Source organism: Carcharodon carcharias, chromosome 1, assembly GCF_017639515.1.
Source record: "Carcharodon carcharias isolate sCarCar2 chromosome 1, sCarCar2.pri, whole genome shotgun sequence".
In the NCBI taxonomy this organism is placed as follows: Eukaryota; Metazoa; Chordata; class Chondrichthyes; order Lamniformes; family Lamnidae; genus Carcharodon; species Carcharodon carcharias.
The window spans coordinates 75,889,625-75,911,943 of record NC_054467.1 but is presented as its reverse complement, the minus strand read 5'-3'; the positions used below and the strand labels follow the sequence as shown (position 1 = coordinate 75,911,943).

At 41.2% G+C, this 22,319-nt stretch overlaps 1 protein-coding gene across 2 annotated transcripts in view; it reads left to right on the top strand.

Moving 5' to 3' along the window:
• Nucleotides 1–22,319, top strand: part of sorcs2 (sortilin-related VPS10 domain containing receptor 2) — a 698,208-nt gene that overhangs the window by 503,703 nt on the left and 172,186 nt on the right. For both annotated transcript variants that reach the window (XM_041197348.1, XM_041197339.1), the window contains exons 6-8: nt 13,091–13,155; nt 16,221–16,339; nt 20,086–20,175. In XM_041197348.1, the coding sequence (XP_041053282.1) occupies nt 13,091–13,155; nt 16,221–16,339; nt 20,086–20,175 (274 nt within the window). The remainder of the gene's footprint in view (nt 1–13,090; nt 13,156–16,220; nt 16,340–20,085; nt 20,176–22,319) is intronic.

Below are 22,319 nucleotides of genomic sequence, written 5' to 3'. Positions count from 1 at the left end.
ACAGACAAGATCTTATAGAATTGCAGTGCACCAGGGAAATATCAAAAGCAACAGAAGAGCCTTTTGATATCATTGGGAAGGAAACCATTGCAACCTTGGACGTACTAGAAAGATTGGAATGAAAATAAGGAACCAGAAGCATGTCAGGTAGAAATTTCCCCCCATTAGGGGGGTTGTGCGGTGGCAGGCACGAACCTGATCAGGGCTGTGCCACCATTTTACATGTGTGGGCCAATTAAAGCCTAGAAGCGCTGAGTGTTCCCTGTGCAGGCAGGGAGTGGGGGGGTGGGGGGGGGTGTGGAGGAGAGAGAGATTCCCTGAGTTGGGGCCTGTGCTCTTTTGCGCACAAGTGTGAAAGTGTGCAGAAATCTCCCAGAGGCACCTCTGTGCCTCAGGGAGATTTGTTTAAGTTTTAAACATCTAAATAAAGAAATTAAAAACTTTTAAAACACGTCCCCTCATGCAACAGTGTCAGATGAGCTGGGACATGTCAATGAATTTAAAAAAAAAAATTTTATTGAATTTTTAAACAATTCTCCCGTGGATGAGGTTCCATGAAAAGTGCGAAGGCCGCCGCCTGGGCTCTTCGCTTGCCAGCCAACCTTAAGGTTGGGCGGGTAGCTCATTTAATTATTTAAATTAGTTTTTAACAGACCTTAATACACCTTTGACAGTTTGGCGGGCACGCAGATCTAAATGACGCACAGTGATGTCGAGGACGCCTGCCCAACATCACCGCGCGTCATTTTACGTATTGGCGAGCAGGCCCCGCCCCCACTTGCTGACCCAAAAATTCTACCCGTAGAAATTTTCCAACCACTCAGGAGCACCTGGTGCTGATGTAACTATGATGCAATGTCACATGATAAAAGACTGAGAAATACAACCTTGTGCAGAGTAATGAGATGTGTATATATAGGTCTGTAAATAAACAAGAATGGTTTTTACAGATAACAGTCCATGGTAGTGGTCTTAGAATAACAGACAAACCCTAAAGAAATCCCATCTAGACCTGAACCCAAGACGAAACAGCTATGTACCTATGTGATTCCCACCCTACCCCATGATCATTTCAAACCTACAGCCCATGATCTCCTCACAATTTCCTCATGACTTCCCCACCCTGACCCATAATTTTCTGCTGACCCACAATGTCTCCACCATCTCCTCACATCCTACCATCTTCCAATCTCCCGCTGTCCTTTTCTCCCTTGACTCATGACCTCTTCCCCCACCCCTGACCTATGAACTACTCCCAATCAAGGATGTCTCCCTGACCCACAATCTCCCTCATAATCTCCGCCTCCCCAACCCACCATCTCCCCCAATCCACAATCCATATCAAGCTGTTTATTTTTGTCAAGCAGCAGTTAAGTAAAGCATTGGCCCCAGAACATGGTTAAGGAATGTATGCAACATATTGTGATGATCAGGCTTTTGATATGTGAATCTCTTCAGGATTTTGAAGAATTTGATACTAAAGCATGAAAGGATTGTGGAATGGCCTAAATGCACCTTTTTTTCCTCTAAATGATATTTTATATATAAGCTTTATATATATATATATATATATATATATATAGTGCATATCATGCAATTATGTGTTTTGTCAGAAATGGTTTTCAATTTAGAGATTTTCTTTCTCCCACCCCTTCCTTTTGCTTTTCAGTTTTTTCCCTTTGCTTTTCAACCTCATATCATTTCCATTTCCACTAAGACCCAGGTGGGCAATTGTCTCCTTAGCAATGTCCAGGCAGAAAAAAAATTGATCTTTTTCATTTTTCCCAGTCCAGTAACTTGCAAAATCTGACTTTAGAGACGTAAAGGTAGATAGTGAAGTCTCAGGAGAGTGAGCATCAGGTAGAAGGATCATGCAAGGAATAGGAATGAAGATCAAGCAGAACTCAAGGACCAGAACACAACTCAGGCAACATTCTGAAGAGGAGTAAGTTGATAGATCAGGAAGACACAGGAGAAAAACAGGCAGGCAAACAGATCGAGAGACGACCTGGAATAAAGGTCAGGCAAACATTTTGAATGATTTTCCATTTTTATTTGTTGTGTACTTTCCAGCTACTGAATGTGACAGTGTGCAGCTCTTATATTAATGAAATTTTACCCTCTGACCCTCCCTTGGATGATTTAAAATTCCTCCCCTTTCTCCTGAAAAAAATGTTGTACAGTGGGATCAGCTTTTCTCTCTCATCTCCAAAAGAAAACCTTGAAAGTCCTTCCGAGATTGGGAACTTACCATACAAGGAGTTTGTCCAACAAAAACTGAGTTCTGTATTTTTAATGGGATTGATATGTCTGAATAAGCACTGCAAACTGTGTGGTAATAATTAGTAACTTTTATTTTCAGACTAGAATATTTTGTCAAAGAATAACAAACCAACATAAAGGAGGTCTTGAAGTGTAATTACTACAGTGTGCTTACAGGAGGCCATCTAGTGTTCAGTTAATAACATACAATTGTCATGCATATCACAAGTGTTTATTAAGAACTGAAGTATGTTGTGAGAGATAACATCTACCAGCTAAGTGATAATTGTCAAATGTAAAATGCGCAAGATTTCACCTAATGATGTGTAAAACATCATAAAATGTAAGAAATAAACTTGTTCTACATAACGTGTTCAAATTCCAATGTTTATTTCATTTTGTCTGTCTAAAAGGAATGATATTTGCCAAAGTAATACAATATTGCTGGAAAAGTTGAAAAGCAAATACAAAAACAAATTTAAAATATTTTGACAAGGTATAGACCAGATTAAAATAAACAGGTTTCCACCATTAAAATAGTGTAGAGAAAATATAAACATATTGAACATTCAAATGATAATATCATTTACTGACATTTCCAAGCTGTTTGTAGTCAATGGGTATGAAATCTAGTCCACAGTCTTACTCTGTGAGTAGTTGCTAGGCTCGTGTATATTGAATGTCTTGGTTTTAATATGTTAAGATAGTATTTAGTCTTTTTTAAAAAGTCTTATTTCCATTATCATAATTGAGTTAAAGCTCAATCACAACTATAAAACCCAAGGAACATATTTTCCCACTTAGGCAAACAAAATGCCTGCTAGCAGTACATGGTCAACTAGCTTGGCAGGGGGATGGGAACCAGAGAGGGAATTCAGAGAGAAGAGAAACAAAGCTGGTAATGGTTGGAAGAAAAGTAGCAAGGGAAATTTGAAGGCAGTGGAAACAAAAGCCAAGATTAAAATAGGGTCCAAATACAGAAAAATATTAAAAAGGCAAAATTAAAGGCTCTTTGTGAATGCACGTAGCATTTGCCACAAGGCAGATGAATTGACGGCGCAAATAGGCCTAAACAGGTATGATTTAATTGCCATTAGCCAGATGTGGCTATGAGGTGACCAAGGCTGGGAACTGAATATTCAAGGATATTAGACATTTAGGAAGGATAGGCAAAATGGAAAAGAAAGTGGGTATTACTGTTAATAAAGGATAAGATCAGTACATTAGTGAGAGGGGATTTTAGATCGGAAGATCAAGATGTAGGATCCATTTGGATGGAGCGAAGGTAAAAATAAAAGGGGAAACAAACATTGGTGGGATTTCTTTATAGGCCGCCAAACAGGGGTAGCAATGTAGGACACAGTATAAATCAGGAAATTAGGGGTGCATGTAACAAGGGTAATACAGTAATCATGGGGGCCTTCAATCTACATATAGACTGGGTAAACTTAATTAGCATTCGTACTGTGGAGGATGAATTTTTGGAATGTATGCGAGATGGTTTTCTAGAACAGTAGGTTGAGGAACCAACTAAAGAACGGGCTATTTTAGATCTAATATTGTGCAATGAGCAAGAACTAATTAATAATTTCATTGTAAAGGAGCCTTTACGAAAGAGAAATCATAATATGATAGAATTTTATCTTAAGTTTGAAAGTAGTTCAGTCCGAAACTAGGGTCTTAAATCTAAACAAAGGAAACTATGAAGATATGAAGGGCAGATTGGTTGTGGAACTACAGTAAAGGGTATGATGGTAGACAGGCAATGGCTAGCATTTAAAGAATTAATCTATAGTTTACAACAATTTTACATTTCTTTGAGGCACGAAAAGCCAACAGAAAAATTGAACAAATCATGGTTAACGAGAACCTAAAGATTGTATTAGATCAAAGAAAGAGGCTTATAAAAGTTGCCAAAAAATACATAGTAAACCTGAGAATTGGGAGCATTTTAGTATTCTGCCAAGGATGAAGAAAGGGAAAATAGAATATGAAAGTAATCTACCGAGAAACATACAAATGGACTGCAAAAGTCTGTATAAATATGTAAATAGGAAAAATTAGCAAAGACAAATGTGCCCAATACAGGCAGAGACAGGAGACTTCATAATGGAGAATAAGAAATTGGCAGAGAAATGAAACAAATACTTTTGTGTGCGTTTTCATGGAGGAAGATACAAAAAACCTCCCAGAAATGCTAGAGAACCAAGGGCCTAGCGAGAAAAAGGAACTGAAAGAAGTTAGTATCAGTAAAGAAGTAGCACTAGAGAAATTAATGGGATTGAAAGTTGATAAATCCCCTAGACCTAATGATCTACATACCAAAGTGTTGAAAGAAGTGACTGTAGAGATGGTGGAAGCATTCGTGGTTATCTTCCAAAATTCTATAGATTCTGGAACTGTTCCTGCAGAATGCTACCTCATTATTAAGGAAAGGAGGGAGAGAGAAAACAGGGAGCTACATACAAACCTGTTAGCCTGACCATCAGCCTGGAATCTATTACAAAGCATGTGATAACTGGACACTTAGAAAATAATGATAGGATTGGGTATAGTCAACATTGATTTATGAAAGTGAAATCATGTTTAACAAACCAGTTATGCATGTATAGTGGCAGAATGGATGTGGTGTATTTGGATTGTCAGAAAGCTTTCAAAAAGGTCCCACATAAGAGTTAGAACACAAAATTAGAGCATGTGGGATTGGGAGAAACATACTGTCATGGTTTGGAAGTTGGTTAACGGACAGAAAATGAGAGTAGGAATAAATGGGTCATTCCCAGGTTAGCAGGCTGTTACTAGTGGGGTACTGCAAGTATCAGTGCTTGGACCCCAGCTATTCACAATGGATATCAGTGATTTGGATGTAGGGACCAAATGTAATGGGCAGAATTTTGCCCTTGATGGGTGGGTGGGCCGCCGAACTCCGCCACCGAAGCGGGCCCCGCCGCCATTTTAAGTGGGTGGGCCAATCAAGGCCTGCCCAGCAGTCTGCCCGACGGAAAGCACTATGTGCTTTCTGTGCAGGGGGGAGGGATTCCCCAATTGTCAAAGTGTGCTCTTTCGCGCATGCATGCAAAAGAGCACACTGCTCCCTGAGACTAAGTGCTGTCTCAGGGATATCACTGACAGTGCTTCAAAATTTAAAAATAGAATAAAAAAATTATTAACATGTCCTCCTCATGTGACAATGTCACACGAGATGGGACATGATAATACATCTCACACAAAGTTTATTAAAGATTTTTAAAACGGACATGAAACCTCATCCCGCCAGTGGATGAGGTTTCATGTTTTATCAGAAGCCCGCTGGGGCTCTTGGCCTGCCCGCCAGCCTTAAGGTTGTGCGGGCAGGAACTTTAATTGGGTTAATGATCCTGTCAATGGCCTCAATTGGCCATTGACAGGTCGGCGGGCGGACAGCTGATTTCCCTGTCCGCCCGGCTGCCGGAATATTTAAATGGACTGGGATGACATCGGGGGTTCCTCCCGACATCATCCCACATCATTTTCCCGTCGGCGAGTGGGCCCCGCCCCCAAATTGCCGACGGGAAAATTCTGGCCAATATTTCCAAGTTTACTGCTGATACAAAACTAGGTGAGAATGTGAGCTGTGAGGAGGATGCAAGAGGCATCAATGGGATTTAGACGGGCTAAATGAGTGGACAAGAACATGGCAGATGGATTGTAATGTGGAAAAATGTGATATTATCCACAATAACGGAAAAACGGAAAGGCAGAGTGTTTCTTAAATGGTGAGAGATTGGGAAGTGTTGATGTCAAAAGGGACCTGGATGCCCTTGTTCATGAGTCACTGAAAGCTAACTTGTAGGTGCAGCAAGCAATTGCGAAGGCAAATGGTATGTAGGCCCTTATTGCAAGAAAATTGCAGGACAGGAGTAAAGATGTCTTGCTGCAGTTGCATAGAGCCTTGGTGAGACCGCACCTAGAATATTGTGCACAGTTTTGGTCTTCTTACTTAAGGAAGGATTTATTTGCCATAGAGGGAGTGCTTTGAAAGTTCACCAGACTTAATTCCTGAGATGGCAGGATTGCCCTATGGGGAGAGATTGAGGAGACTAAGCCTGTATTCACTAGAACAGGCTTGTCCAACTTTTCACTTGAAGGGCCACATTTCCATTTTCTTCTCACTCAAGGGCTGATAAGCAAATTTCAGAAAGATAAGGCTTGGCACAGCATTAAACATTAATTTCAAAATAAAGTTACAGTATGAGGAAAAGAAAGAACTTGCTGAGCAAAAATAAAGCAATGTCAAAGCCAAAAATGATAATTAATTAATATAGATCAACATTAGAGTGTGAGAGGGACAGAGTCTGTTTGTCTGCTCACTCATTCACCCTCACCCACCTTGTGAGTTGGTGTGATTGTGTGTTGGTTTGTGAAGATTAGTGGGAATCCTGAGACTACAATTGAGGTAGACACACAGACACTCATTCCCACACGCGCACACAAACTCACACACTCACTCGTTCTCTCTCCCACAATCACTCACACTCTCTCCCACAGTCATTCACTCACTCACTCTCCCATACTTACTCTCTCTCCCACACGCCTGGGCAGCAAGTCTTTTCCCTCCCCAGCCTGGCCTGGCACAAAGCAATTCTCTCCTGGCATGGCCTGGTCCGGGATGGGGCAAGTTTTTCCCAGCCCAGCAATGAGTAAGCCTCTCTTGGCCTGGCACAAACAAGTCCCTTCTGGGCTGGCATGGAGCAAGTCTCTTCTGGTCCAATCTGGCACGACACTGGTGCCAGTCTCTTCTGGCCTGACACTGGAGCGAGTCTCTTCCAGCCTGACACTGGAGCGAGTCTCTCCTGGCCCGGCACTGGAGTGGGTCTCTCCTGGCCCGGCACTGGAGTGGGTCTCTCCTGGCCCGGCACTGGAGTGGATCTCTCCCGGCCCAATCCGGCACAGCACTTGTGCCGTCTCTCCCGGCCCGGCATGATGCGAGCCCCTCCCGGTCCCCTTCCCCAAAGCCCATCCGCTGCCACCAGTGTTACTGCTCCTCCAATCACAGACTACTTCTCTCCCACATTTGTGCTATCAGCAGCAAACACTGGAGATGAACAGCCTGTGATTGGAGGAGGTGTTTTTTTCAGAATCTTCTACTGCACTTAGCAGCATTTTGAAAACTGCCTCTGGGGGCCACATTGCGGCGCTTCAGGCTACCTGTTGGACAAGCCTGCTCTAGAGTTTAGAATAATGGGAAATGATCTCATTGAAACATACAAATTTCTTACAGGGCTGGAGAGTGTAGATGCAGGAAGGATGTTTCCCCAGGGTGGGGAGTCTAGAACCAGGGGATACAGTCTCAGAATAAGGAGCAGGCAATTTAGGACTGAGGTGAGGAGGAATTTCTTCACACAGAGGGTGGTGAATTTTTGGCATTCTTTACCCCAGAGGGCTGTGGAGGTTCAGTCATTAAGTATGTTCAAGCCAAAGATCGAAAGATTTCTATATATTAATGACATCAAGGATTATGGGGATGGTGCGGAAAAATGTTGTTGAGTTAGAAGATCAGCCATGATCTAGTTGAATGGCAGAGCAAGCTCGAAGGGGCGAATGGCCTACTTCTGCTCTTATTACCTATGTTCAGACTGAAGTTTTGGCATTCTGAGTTATAAAACAGTGTCACTTCAGGAAATACACTGTTAAATATAAAATGAACATCAGCTGCAAAATCCATACTTTAAAGGAGACAGATTGAGGTTTAGAAATATACTAGATTTCTTACCTGTTACATACTGGAATGGGGGAGTTTAATTTAAACAGCACTAATTACTCCTCTCTCCACTCATCCATAAACAGAAAGGTGTTTTGATTTGTCTCCCTCTTCGTAAATGATGGCATCTCTCCCAACCCCTTGGCATTTGTGTGATCCAATTTTTTATTAATAACCCCATTGCAAACTCGAGATAGGATGAACTAAAAGAGTTAGCTTATTGCACACATTCAAACTGTGAAAGGAGTGTCCTAATGACACCTCCACACTTAGACAATAAAGAGAGAGATAGAGAAAAGAAAGCTTTACAGTACGGAGACCACAGAAAAACTAAATATTTGTTTCATGGGAGTTCCAGAGTCCAGAATTAAAGTCCAATGAGTTATTCCTTTACCGATGTTGGTTGGCTGAAAACTGATGTTGCATAATTCATTTTTCCAGTGGTGTTGACTTCACACAATGAGATAGGCATGCAGAGGTAAGTCAGTCTTGTAAGTGATGGTACAGAACTTCGGCAGAAGCAGGGTAGATGGGGCCAGGTGCCCAACCCTGGGCCAAAGCTTCTTTGGTGTGACCTGCTAGCCAGATGTTAAACAGCAGTCTGAGCTATGCAAAACAAAAACAAAAACAGAATTACCTGGAAAAAGTCAGCAGGTCTGGCAGCGTCGGCGGAGAAGAAAAGAGTTGACCTTTCGAGTCCTCATGACCCTTCAACAGAACTAGGTGAATCCAAGGAAGGGGTGAAATATAAGCTGGTTTAAGGTGTGTGTGTGTGTGTGTGTGTGTGTGTGTGTGTGTGTGTGTGTGTGTGTGTGTGTGTGTGTGTGTGTGTCTGTGTGTGTGGGGGGGGGGAGCCGGGAGAGGGGGGTGGGGGAGAGCGGAGGGGGGTGGTGTGCTTGTAGGGACAAACAAGCAGTGATAGAAGCAGATCATCAAAAGATGTCACAGACAACAGAACAAAAGAACACATAGATGTTAAACTTGGTGATATTACCTAAACGAATGTGCTAATTAAGAATGGATGGTAGGGCACTCAAGGTATAGCTCTAGTGGGGGTGGGGGGGGGCATAAAAGATTTAAAAATATTTAAAAATAATGGAAATAGCTGGGAAAAGAAAAACCTATATAATTTATTGGAAAAAACAAAAGGAAGGGGGAAGAAACAGAAAGGGGGTGGGGATGGAGGAGGGAGCTCAAGACCTAAAGTTGTTGAATTCAATATTCAGTCCGGAAGGCTGTAAAGTGCCTCGTCGGAAGATGAGGTGTTGGTCCTCCAGTTTGGGTTGGGCTTCACTGGAACAATGCAGCAAGCCAAGGACAGACATGTGGGCAAGAGAGCAGGGTGGAGTGTTAAAATGGCAAGTGACAGGGAGGTTTGGGTCATTCTTGCGGACAGACCGCAGGTGTTCTGCAAAGTGGTTGCCCAGTTTATGTTTGGTCTCTCCAATGTAGAGGAGACCGCATTGGGAGCAACGAATACAGTAGACTAAGGGGAAATGCAAGTGAAATGCTGCTTCACTTGAAAGGAGTGTTTGGGCCCTTGGACGGTGAGGAGAGAGGAAGTGAAGGGGCAGGTGTTACGTCTTTTGCGTGGGCATGGGGTGGTGCCGTAGGAGGGGGTTGAGGAGTAGGGGGTGATGGAGGAGTGGACCAGGGTGTCCCGGAGGGAACGATCCCTATGGAATGCCGACAGGGGGGTGAAGGGAAGATGTGTTTGGTGGTGGCATCATGCTGGAGTTGGCGGAAATGGCGGAGGATGATCCTTTGAATGCGGAGGCTGGTGGGGTGATAAGTGAGGACAAGGGGGACCCTATCATGTTTCTGGGAGGGAGGAGAAGGCATGAGGGCGGATGCGTGGGAGATGGGCCGGACACGGTTGAGGGCCCTGTCAACGACCGTGTGTGGAAAACCTCGGTTAAGGAAGAAGGACATGTCAGAGGAACTGTTTTTGAAGGTAGCATCATCAGAACAGATGCGACGGAGGCGAAGGAACTGAGAGAATGGGATGGAGTCCTTACAGGAAGCGGGGTGTGAGGAGCTGTAGTCGAGGTAGCTGTGGGAGTCTGTAGGTTTGTAATGGATATTGGTGGACAGTCTATCACCAGAGATTGAGACGGAGAGGTCGAGGAAGGGAAGGGAAGTGTCAGAGATGGACCACGTGAAAATGATGGAGGGGTGGAGATTGGAAGCAAAATTAATAAATTTTTCCAAGTCCCGATGAGAGCATGAAGCAGCACCGAAGTAATCATCGATGTACCGGAGAAAGAGTTGTGGAAGGGGGCCGGAGTAGGACTGGAACAAGGAATTCCACATACCCCATAAAGAGACAGGCATAGCTGGGGCCCATGCGGGTACCCATAGCCACACCTTTTATTTGGAGGAAGTGAGAGGAGTTGAAGGAGAAATTGTTCAGTGTGAGAACAAGTTCAGCCAGACGGAGGAGAGTAGTGGTGGATGGGAATTGTTCGGGCCTCTGTTCGAGGAAGAAGCTAAGGGCCCTCAGACCATCCTGGTGGGGGATGGAGATGTAGAGGGATTGGATGTCCATGGTGAAGAGGAAGCGGTTGGGGCCAGGGAACTGGAAATTGTTGATGTGACGTAAGGTGTCAGAGGAATCATGGATGTAGGTGGGAAGGGACTGGACAAGGGGAGAGAGAAGGGAGTCAAGATAACGAGAAATGAGTTCTGTGGGGCAGGAGCAAGCTGACACGATCGTTCCACCGGGACAGTTCTGTTTGTGGCTTTTGGGTAGGAGGTAGAAGCGGGCCGTCCAAGGTTGGGCGACTATCAGGTTGGAAGCTGTGGGAGGAAGATCCCCAGAGGAGATGAGGTCAGTGACAGTCGTGGAAACAATGGCTTGATGTTCAGTGGTGGGGTCATGGTCCAGGGAGAAATAGGAGGAAGTGTCTGCGAGTTGACGCTCAGCCTCCGCGAGGTAGAGGTCAGTCTGAGCTATGCAGTTCAGCAAGGCATAATTAACTTGTTCAACAAGTCAGAGGCTTGGGTCATGTGACATTGCCTCACCGTAAGATGTTCAACAAAAGATGTTTATCCAAGGTCTAGAATTCGACTTGGTCTTCAGGACTGCCATTATGGGTGAAAAGGGAACTTGAGAGGCCATTGTCTTAGTAGACATTCTGTCTCTGCTGGCAAGCCTGGGTTATCAAATACAAAAGGCCTTTGGTGTAGCTTCCTTTGAAGTTGAGCTTTGCAGTCCCCCGGTGATCGTTGGTCACTCCTCAGAGATAATGAGGTATGAGATTTCCAAAACTGCCAAGTGGTTTCTTTTGTTCTGGGGTCACAGACAAACACAGTTTGGGCCATTTCAAAGGCATTTGTTCAGCTTCAAAAATTTTAGAAATAGCAATGAGCCCATCTATATATCATATATATATTTCATAAAAATATACAGCGAGGTTTTAGTCCCTCACATACCAAACATTACACCAATAATTCCACCAGATGTTTCCAAATCATGATATTTCCATCTGAAATTATTTTAAATATATTTTGTTTACATTTTGCAAACATTTAGAGAAACAGCAGAAGAGAATGGAATACCTGTTACTATGACACAGCTGATGGTAAATGCTGAACTGTTCAAATCCCAGACGCAAACTTGAAACAACTCTCATAACCGACTTTTGCAATTTGTATGTTTCAAGATGCAGGCTTTGAATTCAGTTATAATAAGACCACCAAGTCTCAAGAGGTTTTTTAAAAACTAAGTTAAACATTTAATACTTAAAAAATGGCAAGCACATATGCCTTCAAATTACTACTATAATAGCTTCTAAAAAACCCCTAATTAATCTGACTCTCAGTTACACCTCTGTTAAGGCAACAGTAAAACACATATGGCAAAATTCTTAGTTCGGTGGACAGGCGTGTGCCCTGCCTTCTCAAGCGTAAAATAGCACACGTTGACGTCAGGCAAGCATTTCGATGTCAACGCGCAGTCGCGTGATATTTCGGTCGGTGGGCACACGCCGGAGTCGAAAGCACGCCCACCGACAATTAAAAGACCTGTTAAGGCCATTAACGCTATTAGAAGTTTTTCGTTGCCCATCCAACCTTGTGGTTGACAGGCAGGCGAAAAGGCCAAGCGGCCTTTGCACTTTTTAGGAAACCGGGATGAGGTTTCCTAAGACAAATAAAAAGTTTTAAAATTTAATTAATAACATGTCTCTGTCCCTGTAGGAGACATGTTTTATTACATTTTTCAATTCTTTACCTTTTTTTTCCAAAATGCTTCACCTCCATGAGGCAGCATTGTGCCTCAGGGAAATTCTGAAGCGTGCGCGTGCACAAAGTTTGCACTCGCTCTGCTCAACCTCCTCTCCCCTCCTACCCCATCCCCCCATCCCGCTTGTGTTTCACGCTAGGCAGGCCTTAATTGGCCTGCCAGCATGAAATCGCCTTCCTTGATTGCCAGGGGACGAGTGGCTTCCCAACTGCCCCCACTGAGCCCGAAAAGGACTAAATTCTGCCCATAGATTTAAACAGACCACTGGCAAAGCACACTCTGGACAGTCACATTCAAAATAAGTTTCTTTCAGCTCTGAGTTCTTACAGACAGTCGTTTGAGGCTTACAGGCTGGAGGCTTTAGATGTTACATGTCCTTTTGCCACCAGCCTTCTCTTCCTTTATAGGTTTTTTGAACTTTACCTCTTCTAACGATAAAACCCTTTCATAGCTCCAATTTTTTATTAGTAAGCTTTCAAAAAAATAAACATATTGTTCGGCTTCTTCTGGCTAGATGTAATATTTCACCCATTCTTTTGAATGGTTTATTTTAAAAATTCAAATTTCCCCCTTTACACTTCACCTTCTAACTTCCCTATGTTTACCTAATTAATATTTCAAACCTATTTCTGTTCTATACATCAAAACCTATACATCAAAGCCTCTAGACCATCTGGCTTTAATCCAATTAAGGCACACACACACACCACTAGACCTCCATTTTAAAATAATTTCCAATAACACTATAGATATTATTATATCTTCTTGACACTAATTTGTTTTATAGGTCGAATTCCTCATTGTAATTGGGAAGAAACAGTAATGATTATTTCTTGTTCCAGGTCTGTGACAGGAGTTGACAGTGACCCTGATTTGGTTCACATGGAAATTCAAGACAACAGTGGAGGTAAAGATTGGCCAATGATACCCTGTTTATGATACCTGTGGTAAATCTGCATGCTGTATAGTATACTGGTGATATGTTGTATTCAATGCGACAGAGACATGATAGTTACAAGTGACGTGCTATAACTATGTGGTTGAGCTGAATCAATGATCAATGGGAGTATAAAATGAGTGATAGCAGATTGGCTGCAATTTTCGACCTCACCTTTTTTTTGGAGAAACTCCACTTTATTGGAGAGCGCTAGGGTTACAGCCTTAAAGTTACACCATAAATATTAGAGTAAAATATTAGATTTAGAATTTGAGCTCGATAGGCCAAATGGTGGCCTCCTGTGCCACAATGACTTCATTAATGCATTTGTATACAAGTATGCTGGCTGCTATTTTAATGAAGCTGTTAATTATTATGTGTCTGCGTGCTAATATTCAGTCAGCTCAATTTCAAGATCTTTATTGGTTTGTGCAATATTCAGCATAATGTTTTGTAAAATAAACTTTTCTGGAACAGGTTTATTATTTGGAATACTAGGAAGCTACAGGTTTCTCCATCTTTATTCTTGCAATTATCCCAAACAATGGGCGGTATTAATTGGAGGTCTTGCCCACCAGCTGTAGAGCCGGCAAGAGCCTTGCATCGCATCCTTTGGGGAAGGCCAGTCACATTAAGTGCCAAATGTGCACTTAACTGAGCAGCGGCGGATCTGCACCAGGATCGAGGACTCTGGTGGTGGAAGTCCCATCGCGTAAGAGCTTCCGGTCAATCTGAGGCTGGTAACTTTACATTGCTTGACAGGATCGTTGGAGAGGCAGTGACTGTTGCCAATACTGCACACACCTGAGGCTTAGGATCGTCATGGACCCAGGCACAGGTGAATGGTGATGGGAGGGTCGTTCAAGGGTTGGGGGGTTGACAGGATGGGCAGGGTCTGAGAGAGTCCCCCCTGCACCCCGCCCTTCTTGATATCATGTTCCTCGATCAGGCATTGAGTGCCTTTGAACGAGGCAACCCCACCCAACCCCCAGAAACCTGCAAGAAAAATGCCACTGCCTGCTTTTGGACTTTCCACTTGGTGACTGCCCCGCTCGCCACTGGGTGATAACCAGCAGAAGTGGATCAGTTGTCCACTTAAAGACCTCAGTTGGGTTGGGACGGGAAGGCGTCCACGGTTATTCCCACAATGGACTTAATCGGGTTAGTGACGGGAAGGTGGCTGGCATCCTCTTGCCTGTTTATATGCTGCTCTGTCACCAAACTCCCCAAAGGGGAGGGCATTAAATTCCATGCATTGGATTTCTGAAATCAGCCATGTCTCCAAGATAGTGTAGAGTGCAGGAAACAGAAGAAGGAAAGATTATCTGAGACAAAATTAACCAGGACTGTTCCTGTATTTTCCAGAGGTCTGTTCAAGGACAAAAAGCAGTACCTCAGGAAGTGGTTGTTTGTCTGCTGTCATTGTGAGGACCTGGTGGATGCACAGAATATTTTAATGATAGGAGAAAATAATAATCTTAAAGTTAATGGAAGTTAAAGTTAAAGGAAAATAAATATAAAAATGTACTAGTGAAAAACAGTATACTATAGCACTGCCATTGACAACAGTCTTAAGTTCAGCTTCAGTGCTATCATGTGCTGCTGCCTCCACAGAATCAAAGAACCAGTTCAGTGGGGGCTTTTCCTGGGCTCCACTGAAGGCAGCTGAATCATAAGAAACAAATGTACAGTCAGTACAGAGTACCATTGGACTTCTGAGTTTATTGCTCAACCCAGGCTGCAAAGTCATTTCTGGCTTGCGAACCTGTGAACACCTTTCCCAACAATCGTGGATGATCCATGCCCAAAAATGAAAGCTAAGATTTATGATTTTTAAGCAAGTGAATATACCCAAGATTAGTGCAGACATAAAGGAAACATTAGACTTGTTTCTAAAAGCATGATCTAGTGTTTGGATGCTTGACTGGTCAACCGTTATTTAACACTGGTGAGGTCAAGTTTTAATTAATTCTTTAAAACAAATTAGCAACAGTACTTGCTACATGGTGGAGCTGCTATGAGCTATATTGTTTTTGAGGAATATGGCTTCATGCTAACTAAAATAACCCAGCTTTTTTTGAGGCTAAAAGTAAGTACATCTTTTTAAGGTAATTATGGTTGGCATTTATTTTGATTTGATTATTAACATTTTTATTAACTACAGCTGCTTCTGAAAAATAATGGTTTTGATGATTAATGATTGTATGCATGATGAATATTATCGTAGTTGTAATAATCAAGAAAATAAACTGTGTGCGCTTTTTAGGGTATTTTGTCTAGATGGAGAACAAATATTAGCCTGTGCAAGTGGGGATGATTAATACAGAGCAGCACTTTGCAAGATGTTTGGGTGCTTATGCAGGCTGGAATACTGCATATATAATGCACCTTTCAAGATTCAGTCAACAAACCTGCCAACTCTCAGGTTTACTTCTGGGGTGCACATGCAATGCCAATGAAATATTGCACTGCTGTTTGTCTGTCATAAATCTACAGTATCCATTAACCACAGGCAGTTTAAGCCTATGATGTCATCTGTTAAGCAGTGATCCCTTTATTTATGAAGGGGGAATTCTTTGATGGTGTGTTTGAGATGTTGGGCTAGTTAACAGGATAACACAGCTAATTATGAAATACATTCGCCTTTTTCACCTCATTGCAAGGATTGCTATCACTTAGATGTTTCCATTTTAGAAATGGTTTTGAATGTCTGTTTTATGTGAAAGAAAAAAAATCCACCAATCGTATCACCTGTGATCAATCAGAATCTTTCTCATTGACAGAGTACAAGGTCACCTCTCTGTTTTCCAGAAACACTGGAGAAAAAAGATATAAAAAGAAAACCAGTTAGCTGGCAGTATACCTTTGAGGTAATCTGAGCCAAGGGCTTTGAAGGAGAATTGAAATGTTGTGTTCTTTGCATTGTCTTGCATAGAAGATTTTAAAGTTTGAAAGCAGCAGGCAGGCTCTTTTTCTGCAGTTGATTATTTATTTATTGAGAAATATTGAATATTGTTTTACTTTTTTTCATGCAGGCTTTCTTTATGTCACCTGCCAAATTTCAAACTGCACTGAAAAAGCACTAAAAGCTCATTTCTCTGGAAATATAGATCAGAACTCGCTGCTTGTCAATGATGACTACATTTTCATTCAGGTAATTAATTCACATAAACTTCATTACCTGTGCCTTATTAATATATAAAATCATTATAAAGGAGACGTAGAAACAGCAGTGCAGCAATTATAACACATTGGACAGGCGCCCTTGTAGCTGAAGTAAAATTTAATTGCCAGGGAGTTGAGTGTTCACCTTTAAGTAGGTTCATTGTTGTGCTAAGTAGAGTTTAAAACAATATAAACAGATGTGTATTGTTCTGGAAACAGCCCAGCTCCTCAGAGATCAGTGCTGTGCAGCAGATGCATTCTGCTGAGGTTACCTTTGCTGAGATCAGCAGTGAGTCAGCTTGATGCTTCCCTGAGTTCAATGACCAGGCTGAGAGACCCAGGGGAGAGCCCTTCAAATATTTTCAATAAAATCCAGCAAACAAATTAACTGACAATTAACAAATGTAAAGGAGCATTTCTGTGCTTTCAGTGCATTTGTGGCTTTCTATGCTTTTACATAGGCTGCATCGCCCACCTATTTAAGATGGTAAACAAAAACAGAATTACCTGGAAAAACTCAGCAGGTCTGGCAGCATCGGCGGAGAAGAAAAGAGTTGACGTTTCGAGTCCTCATGACCCTTCAGCAGAACGATGCAAATCTAACTCCTATGACATATATAGGAATCTCAATCACAATTTTAAGGTACAGCTAGATGGAGTATGCATTGTCAATGCTCCATCCAGTTGCACCAGTGTTAAGTGGCATAAGCCGCAGTTATTAAAGGAATTATTGATAGTTGTTCAAAAAAAATGGCTGGGATTTTTTTAACTTTTAATTTTGTGGGACCAGGAGGTTCAGGAAGGTCCACAATAACATTCTGTCCCACAGCCATGAGTGGCTCTGCAGAATCACCCCCACCCCCACTCCCGGTTTCCCAGCTACACCCCCCAACCACCAATTAAGCTATTTCATAGGTCCGGTTTGCTTCTGCCTGTTGGGTACCTAAAATCAGATGCTCTTCAGAAATTATTTTATATTAAACTGTCTATATATACTATCCCAATGTGTATGCCAACCCTTGAAGTTAAGCTTGTGGCAGACAGTAGTGGAGAGCCCATTAGCGTAATTCTCAAGTAGCATGTTGAGGAGAATGAGCGCATTGATCTATGAAGACAAGTTCAAGAGGGTGGCAACAGCTCCTGTATAGGTAAAGTATTGAGATGTTGGGATATGAATTTGAAGATGGAATTGCATCACTAGTATATAATACTAATAAACTGTTAATTAACACTGGTGAGGTAAAGTTTTAATTAATTATTTGCTTTAAAACAAATCAACAGCAGTACTTTCTACCTGGGGAGCTCTTATGCGCTATATTGTTTTTGAGGAATACGGCCTCATGCCAATTAAAATAACTCAACTTACTTTGAGGTTAAAACCAAAAGTACTTCTTTTTAAGGCAATTATGGTTGGCAGTATTTCGATTTGATTATTAGCATTTTTATTAACTACAGCTACTTCTGAAAAATAATGGTTTTGATGATTAATGATTACATACGTGATGAATATTGTTGTAGTTGTAATTATCAGAAAAAAAACAAGTGTGCTTTTTAGGGTAATTGCTATAAGCAGATTATTTTGTCTAGATGGAGAACAAATATTAGCCTGCTCAAGTGGGAATGATTAATGCAGAGCAGCACTTTGCAAGATGTTTGGGTGCATATGCAGGCTGGAATTCTGCATATATAATGCACCTTTCAAGATTCAAATGAACAAGCCTGCCAACTGACAGATTTGCTTCTAGGGTGCACATGCAGTGCCAATGAAATATTGCACTGCTACTTGTCTGTCATAAATCTACAGTATCCATTAACCACAGGTAGTATGAGTCTATGCTGTCACCTGTTAAACAGTGATTCACATTAGGATTCATATAACTCCATGTGCTGTGGGATTTATCAGCAATTTTGTAAATATGGCCCTAGCCATTTGATCCCCTTGGAAGCTTGATGCACAAATAGAGCGCATCAAAGCTATCCTGCAGGACAGTGGCTATTCTGATCAGATCATTGTTCATTGTGTATCATGCAAACTCACAAATGGGCCAAAGGCCATCATTTTTGGATCTGTAAAGTGCCCAGTCTACCTCAAATTATCATAGAAAGGCAAAGTATCATGTATGAAGTTTAGTACTGGTGCAATGCCAGGTACATGGGCCTTACATTTCAATGATTGGCTGATTGAATCAAACAGCATTTTCCATTGATTGTTCGTAATAAACATAGTACAGACTGTACTTGACTAGTCCGCACTTGCAAAACCCAAATAAAACATCCACTGTTAGATGTGATTGCCCATTTGGGCAGCACTTGGTAAACAATTATGAATGTGCTAATAGCTCTACTAACAACCAAGTTAAGATAATTAGTCAAGTACGTAACTCATTTACGCTTCCTAGAAGTGACATGCATTCATAGGCAGGCACCCATTTTCTGCAAACAAAAGGAATATTTTCAAGCCATGCATCTTTTTTAAATTACCCTGAAGCTTGGGGAGCCTATTGTTCCCCGTTGCTTTCTCCATGGCAATGTCTTGGCCAATCAGAGTTGACTTGCCAACCAATCAGCACCCTTTTCTCCTGTAATATAACTTTTTGTGTTCATTTGAAATTTGGCATTCTTGCATTTGTCCTGATGAGTGCAAGACGAAGATCTTTGGCAACATGCCTCTCTTTTCAGCATTATAAAAGTTATATTCCTCTACAGGCCCTTGCAGTTTTTTTTGGTCATTTGCTTTTATCCCAAGGTCTTTCTTTCATTTAAAAAAAATTATTTTTATACATTTGTCTACTATCTTCTCCTCCTTTGTTTTCCTTTATCATACCTTAACCTAAACCACTGAGTCATTTAAATCCAATTTTAAAATTAACTTTCCACTTTTTTGGGGCAACCACTTAGTTTTCACACTTCAAAATCTATCTTGAAAAGTGCTACCTTATTTTCATCATTTCAATCCTTTGGGCTTTAAATTCTGCTTTTTTTAAAGCATGCTGTTATATATGCATTCATTTGTTTTTCTATCTCTTGCTCCTACTCTTGCCTCACATTCATTACAGTATTTCATATATTTGCAGCCACTTCTGCTTCAAAATGTTCCCGTTTTCTCAGTTTTATATCATTTGTGAGTTGCTACATGATATTTGATTAAGAATGACTTTTAGTTACTAATTTAATATGCTTTGTGCATAAACATCACATGAGGATTTACCACTCTGAAGAACTTACTCCATAGAGGAGTGCATTCCTGTTTGAGAATCAGGTCTGGTCTGGTCAGATATATTTCATTAGAAATCACCAAAATGTGGTATGATTCTGAGATTCTACTTATTAGTGTATCGCGGCGGTTCAGGAGTTAGGAAGCCACAGCAGAGAGTAGAAAACTCTGCACAGAGAGTGGAAGTAAGTTATAAGGGCAGGCTAACTTCAGAGTACTGTCAGGACCCAGATTACTGAATGGTTACTGAGTGACACTGACCCAGTTAGGTTAAATTGTCTGTCCATCCCCATGGTTGGAGAGCCCTAACAAGGAAGGGAAATAATGGGACAAGAATAAAAAAAAGAGAGAAATATCTTCAAATTCTAAGCATTACCAATGATCTAGGTTCATGTTAAAGCTCACTTTTTTTAAGTTTGTCAGTGGTTAGCTAAATAATTTGTATATCTTCATGCTTTTATTAATTTCTCCATTTAAGTATTGATTACCTGGTTACTGACAATCTTGAACACATTTTTCAGGCAACTTCTGAAAATCGGACAAAGTATTATGTCTCTTATCGGAGAGGTGCATTTGTTCAGATGAAATTACCCAAATATGCCCTACCGAAGGTAACTGCTTTAAGCAAATTAAGCTCTTTATGAAAATTGCAATAATATTTATTGGACATATATATATAGAAAGTCTTGCTTATAGAGCACATGTTCACCTGTCATATTTTTGTTAATAACACACCTAAAGTTATATAAAAATTCTCTATCTCTATGAGCAATGCCACAGAAGATTTGTTGGTATATTTTACTGTTTAATACTCAACCATTTGCAACAGTAAAAAGGATAAGAAGACTGATGTGGATTCACTGTTGTGCATCCTCAATCAGCAATACTTGGTCAGTGCATATAACTAGAGTTAGTGTTACAATAATATGAGAATGGGTATTATTTCTTAATGTTTTGGGGAATATTGTGTTATTCTATAAAGAAGGCTGTATGTGTGTGTGATTTAATAAAGCAAGGCAGAATTTGATAAGAGTCGGGCTGTCTGGGGGTTTGGAAACATGAAAAGGATAGACGTGTTAAGTTTGAGGCACAAGTAAATAGGTTAGATCTAATATTTGCATTTTTAGATAAGTTGAGAATTTGTTTGAATATCAAAGGGGAGTCAGAGGTAAAAAAAAAATGTTTGTATCTTGCAGGCGTTCATAGGTAAACAAGTAGTGGGGATATGATATTTAATTGATCCAAAAGTAAAGACAAGATGGAAACATGAAACATCTTATATTTGGAAGGGTTTGAGTTTCAAAGAGGTGTGAGAACAATGGAACTGAGATGAAAGGGCAAAGAGCTATATTAGAGCGACTGTGGATATCTGGCTTTAGCTGTTGAGCTAGGTAGTTGTTGAACTGGAGATAGCTGGAGCTATTTGAACTGTCAAGATAACTGGAGCTTTGGGCTGAGAGAGGATGCAGTTTGAATCACTCATCCTATCAAGCCAGAAAAGTCTTGGGCTGCAGCAAGCAGTTTAATCTGAAGTGGATCCCACCACAGAGTGCAAGAGGGTAAAGGTCATGTGGTACACCTTTATTGAAGCTACAGCAGTTTGCCTTGTGTAATATTACTGGATTTCATAGTTAACATCTATAAAGGTGTGTTGCCTGGAAGGTGTTTATTGGTGGGTTTGGCCAAGTAGAGTGTTTTTGGTGGAATGTTTTATAAGGTTAACCACAATTATGTAACTGTAATCTTGTGTGCTTAAGTTTTTTTTTGTCAATAAAATGTCGTTGTCAGTACATAGTCTTCTCGGTTTCAGAATACACAAAAAAGGTCATGACCCATAAGCCAAGTTTCCCTCAGATTTGGTTTGTGCAGCGGTCATAACAGTGAGCACGTTTTCATTGGTGGCTAGGGAATTTTAGCCTGGTACACTAGAAATTTGAGGAAAAAAGACTTTTATTGGAAAACAGTATATAAATAGAAGACACATTTCTTTTGGCTGTTCAGTGAGTCAACCAGCAGCAAAGGTATAGCCAAGCTTGGTTTTATTGTCTGATATTTACGTTAAACACGCTTTGAAGATTCTTTACTGAAAAGAGAGACATATTGCTGAGCATTTTATCTTGCACTCATCAGGACAAATACAATAAAGCCAAATTTCAAACGATCAGAATAATTTATACCATGGGAGAAAAGCGTGCTGATTGGTCGACAAGTCAACTCTGATTGGCTGAGGTGTTGTCATGTAAATAGCGTGGAGCAATGGCTATTTTGCTCTAAAGAGAAAGCTGCTGTTTAAGTTGTCAGTCGAGCATTGATGCCACTGCCAGTCAACGTGCTACTGGCTTTCATTGACATTTAGTGTTGCACCCCTCAAGTCTGACAGAAGTGAAAACTTTGAATTGCATTTTCATTTGACATCAGAAGAATCTGAACAGATAGGAAATCATGGACGAGGGCTGCTTGCCTCTGCTGAAGGGAATTAAGGTGCACTTGGTGTTACAAATGCTTAACTCATGAGATTTTAGACACTTCTGTTAGAATTTTAATTGTCCCTATAATGGGCTTAATATAAGCGCATCTCAAACTTTTCACCCTTTGAAGGCTTAATTCGTGTTGGTACAACCCTGGGCTAGAAAGATGACGAGATCAAACAGGGCCCCCATTCACAGCTATTCAGAATGATATATTTTCAGAATAATATTTAATCAAGCTAAAACATAGGACTTCCCAAAGTCATGATAGGAGTGTTAGCGTACTT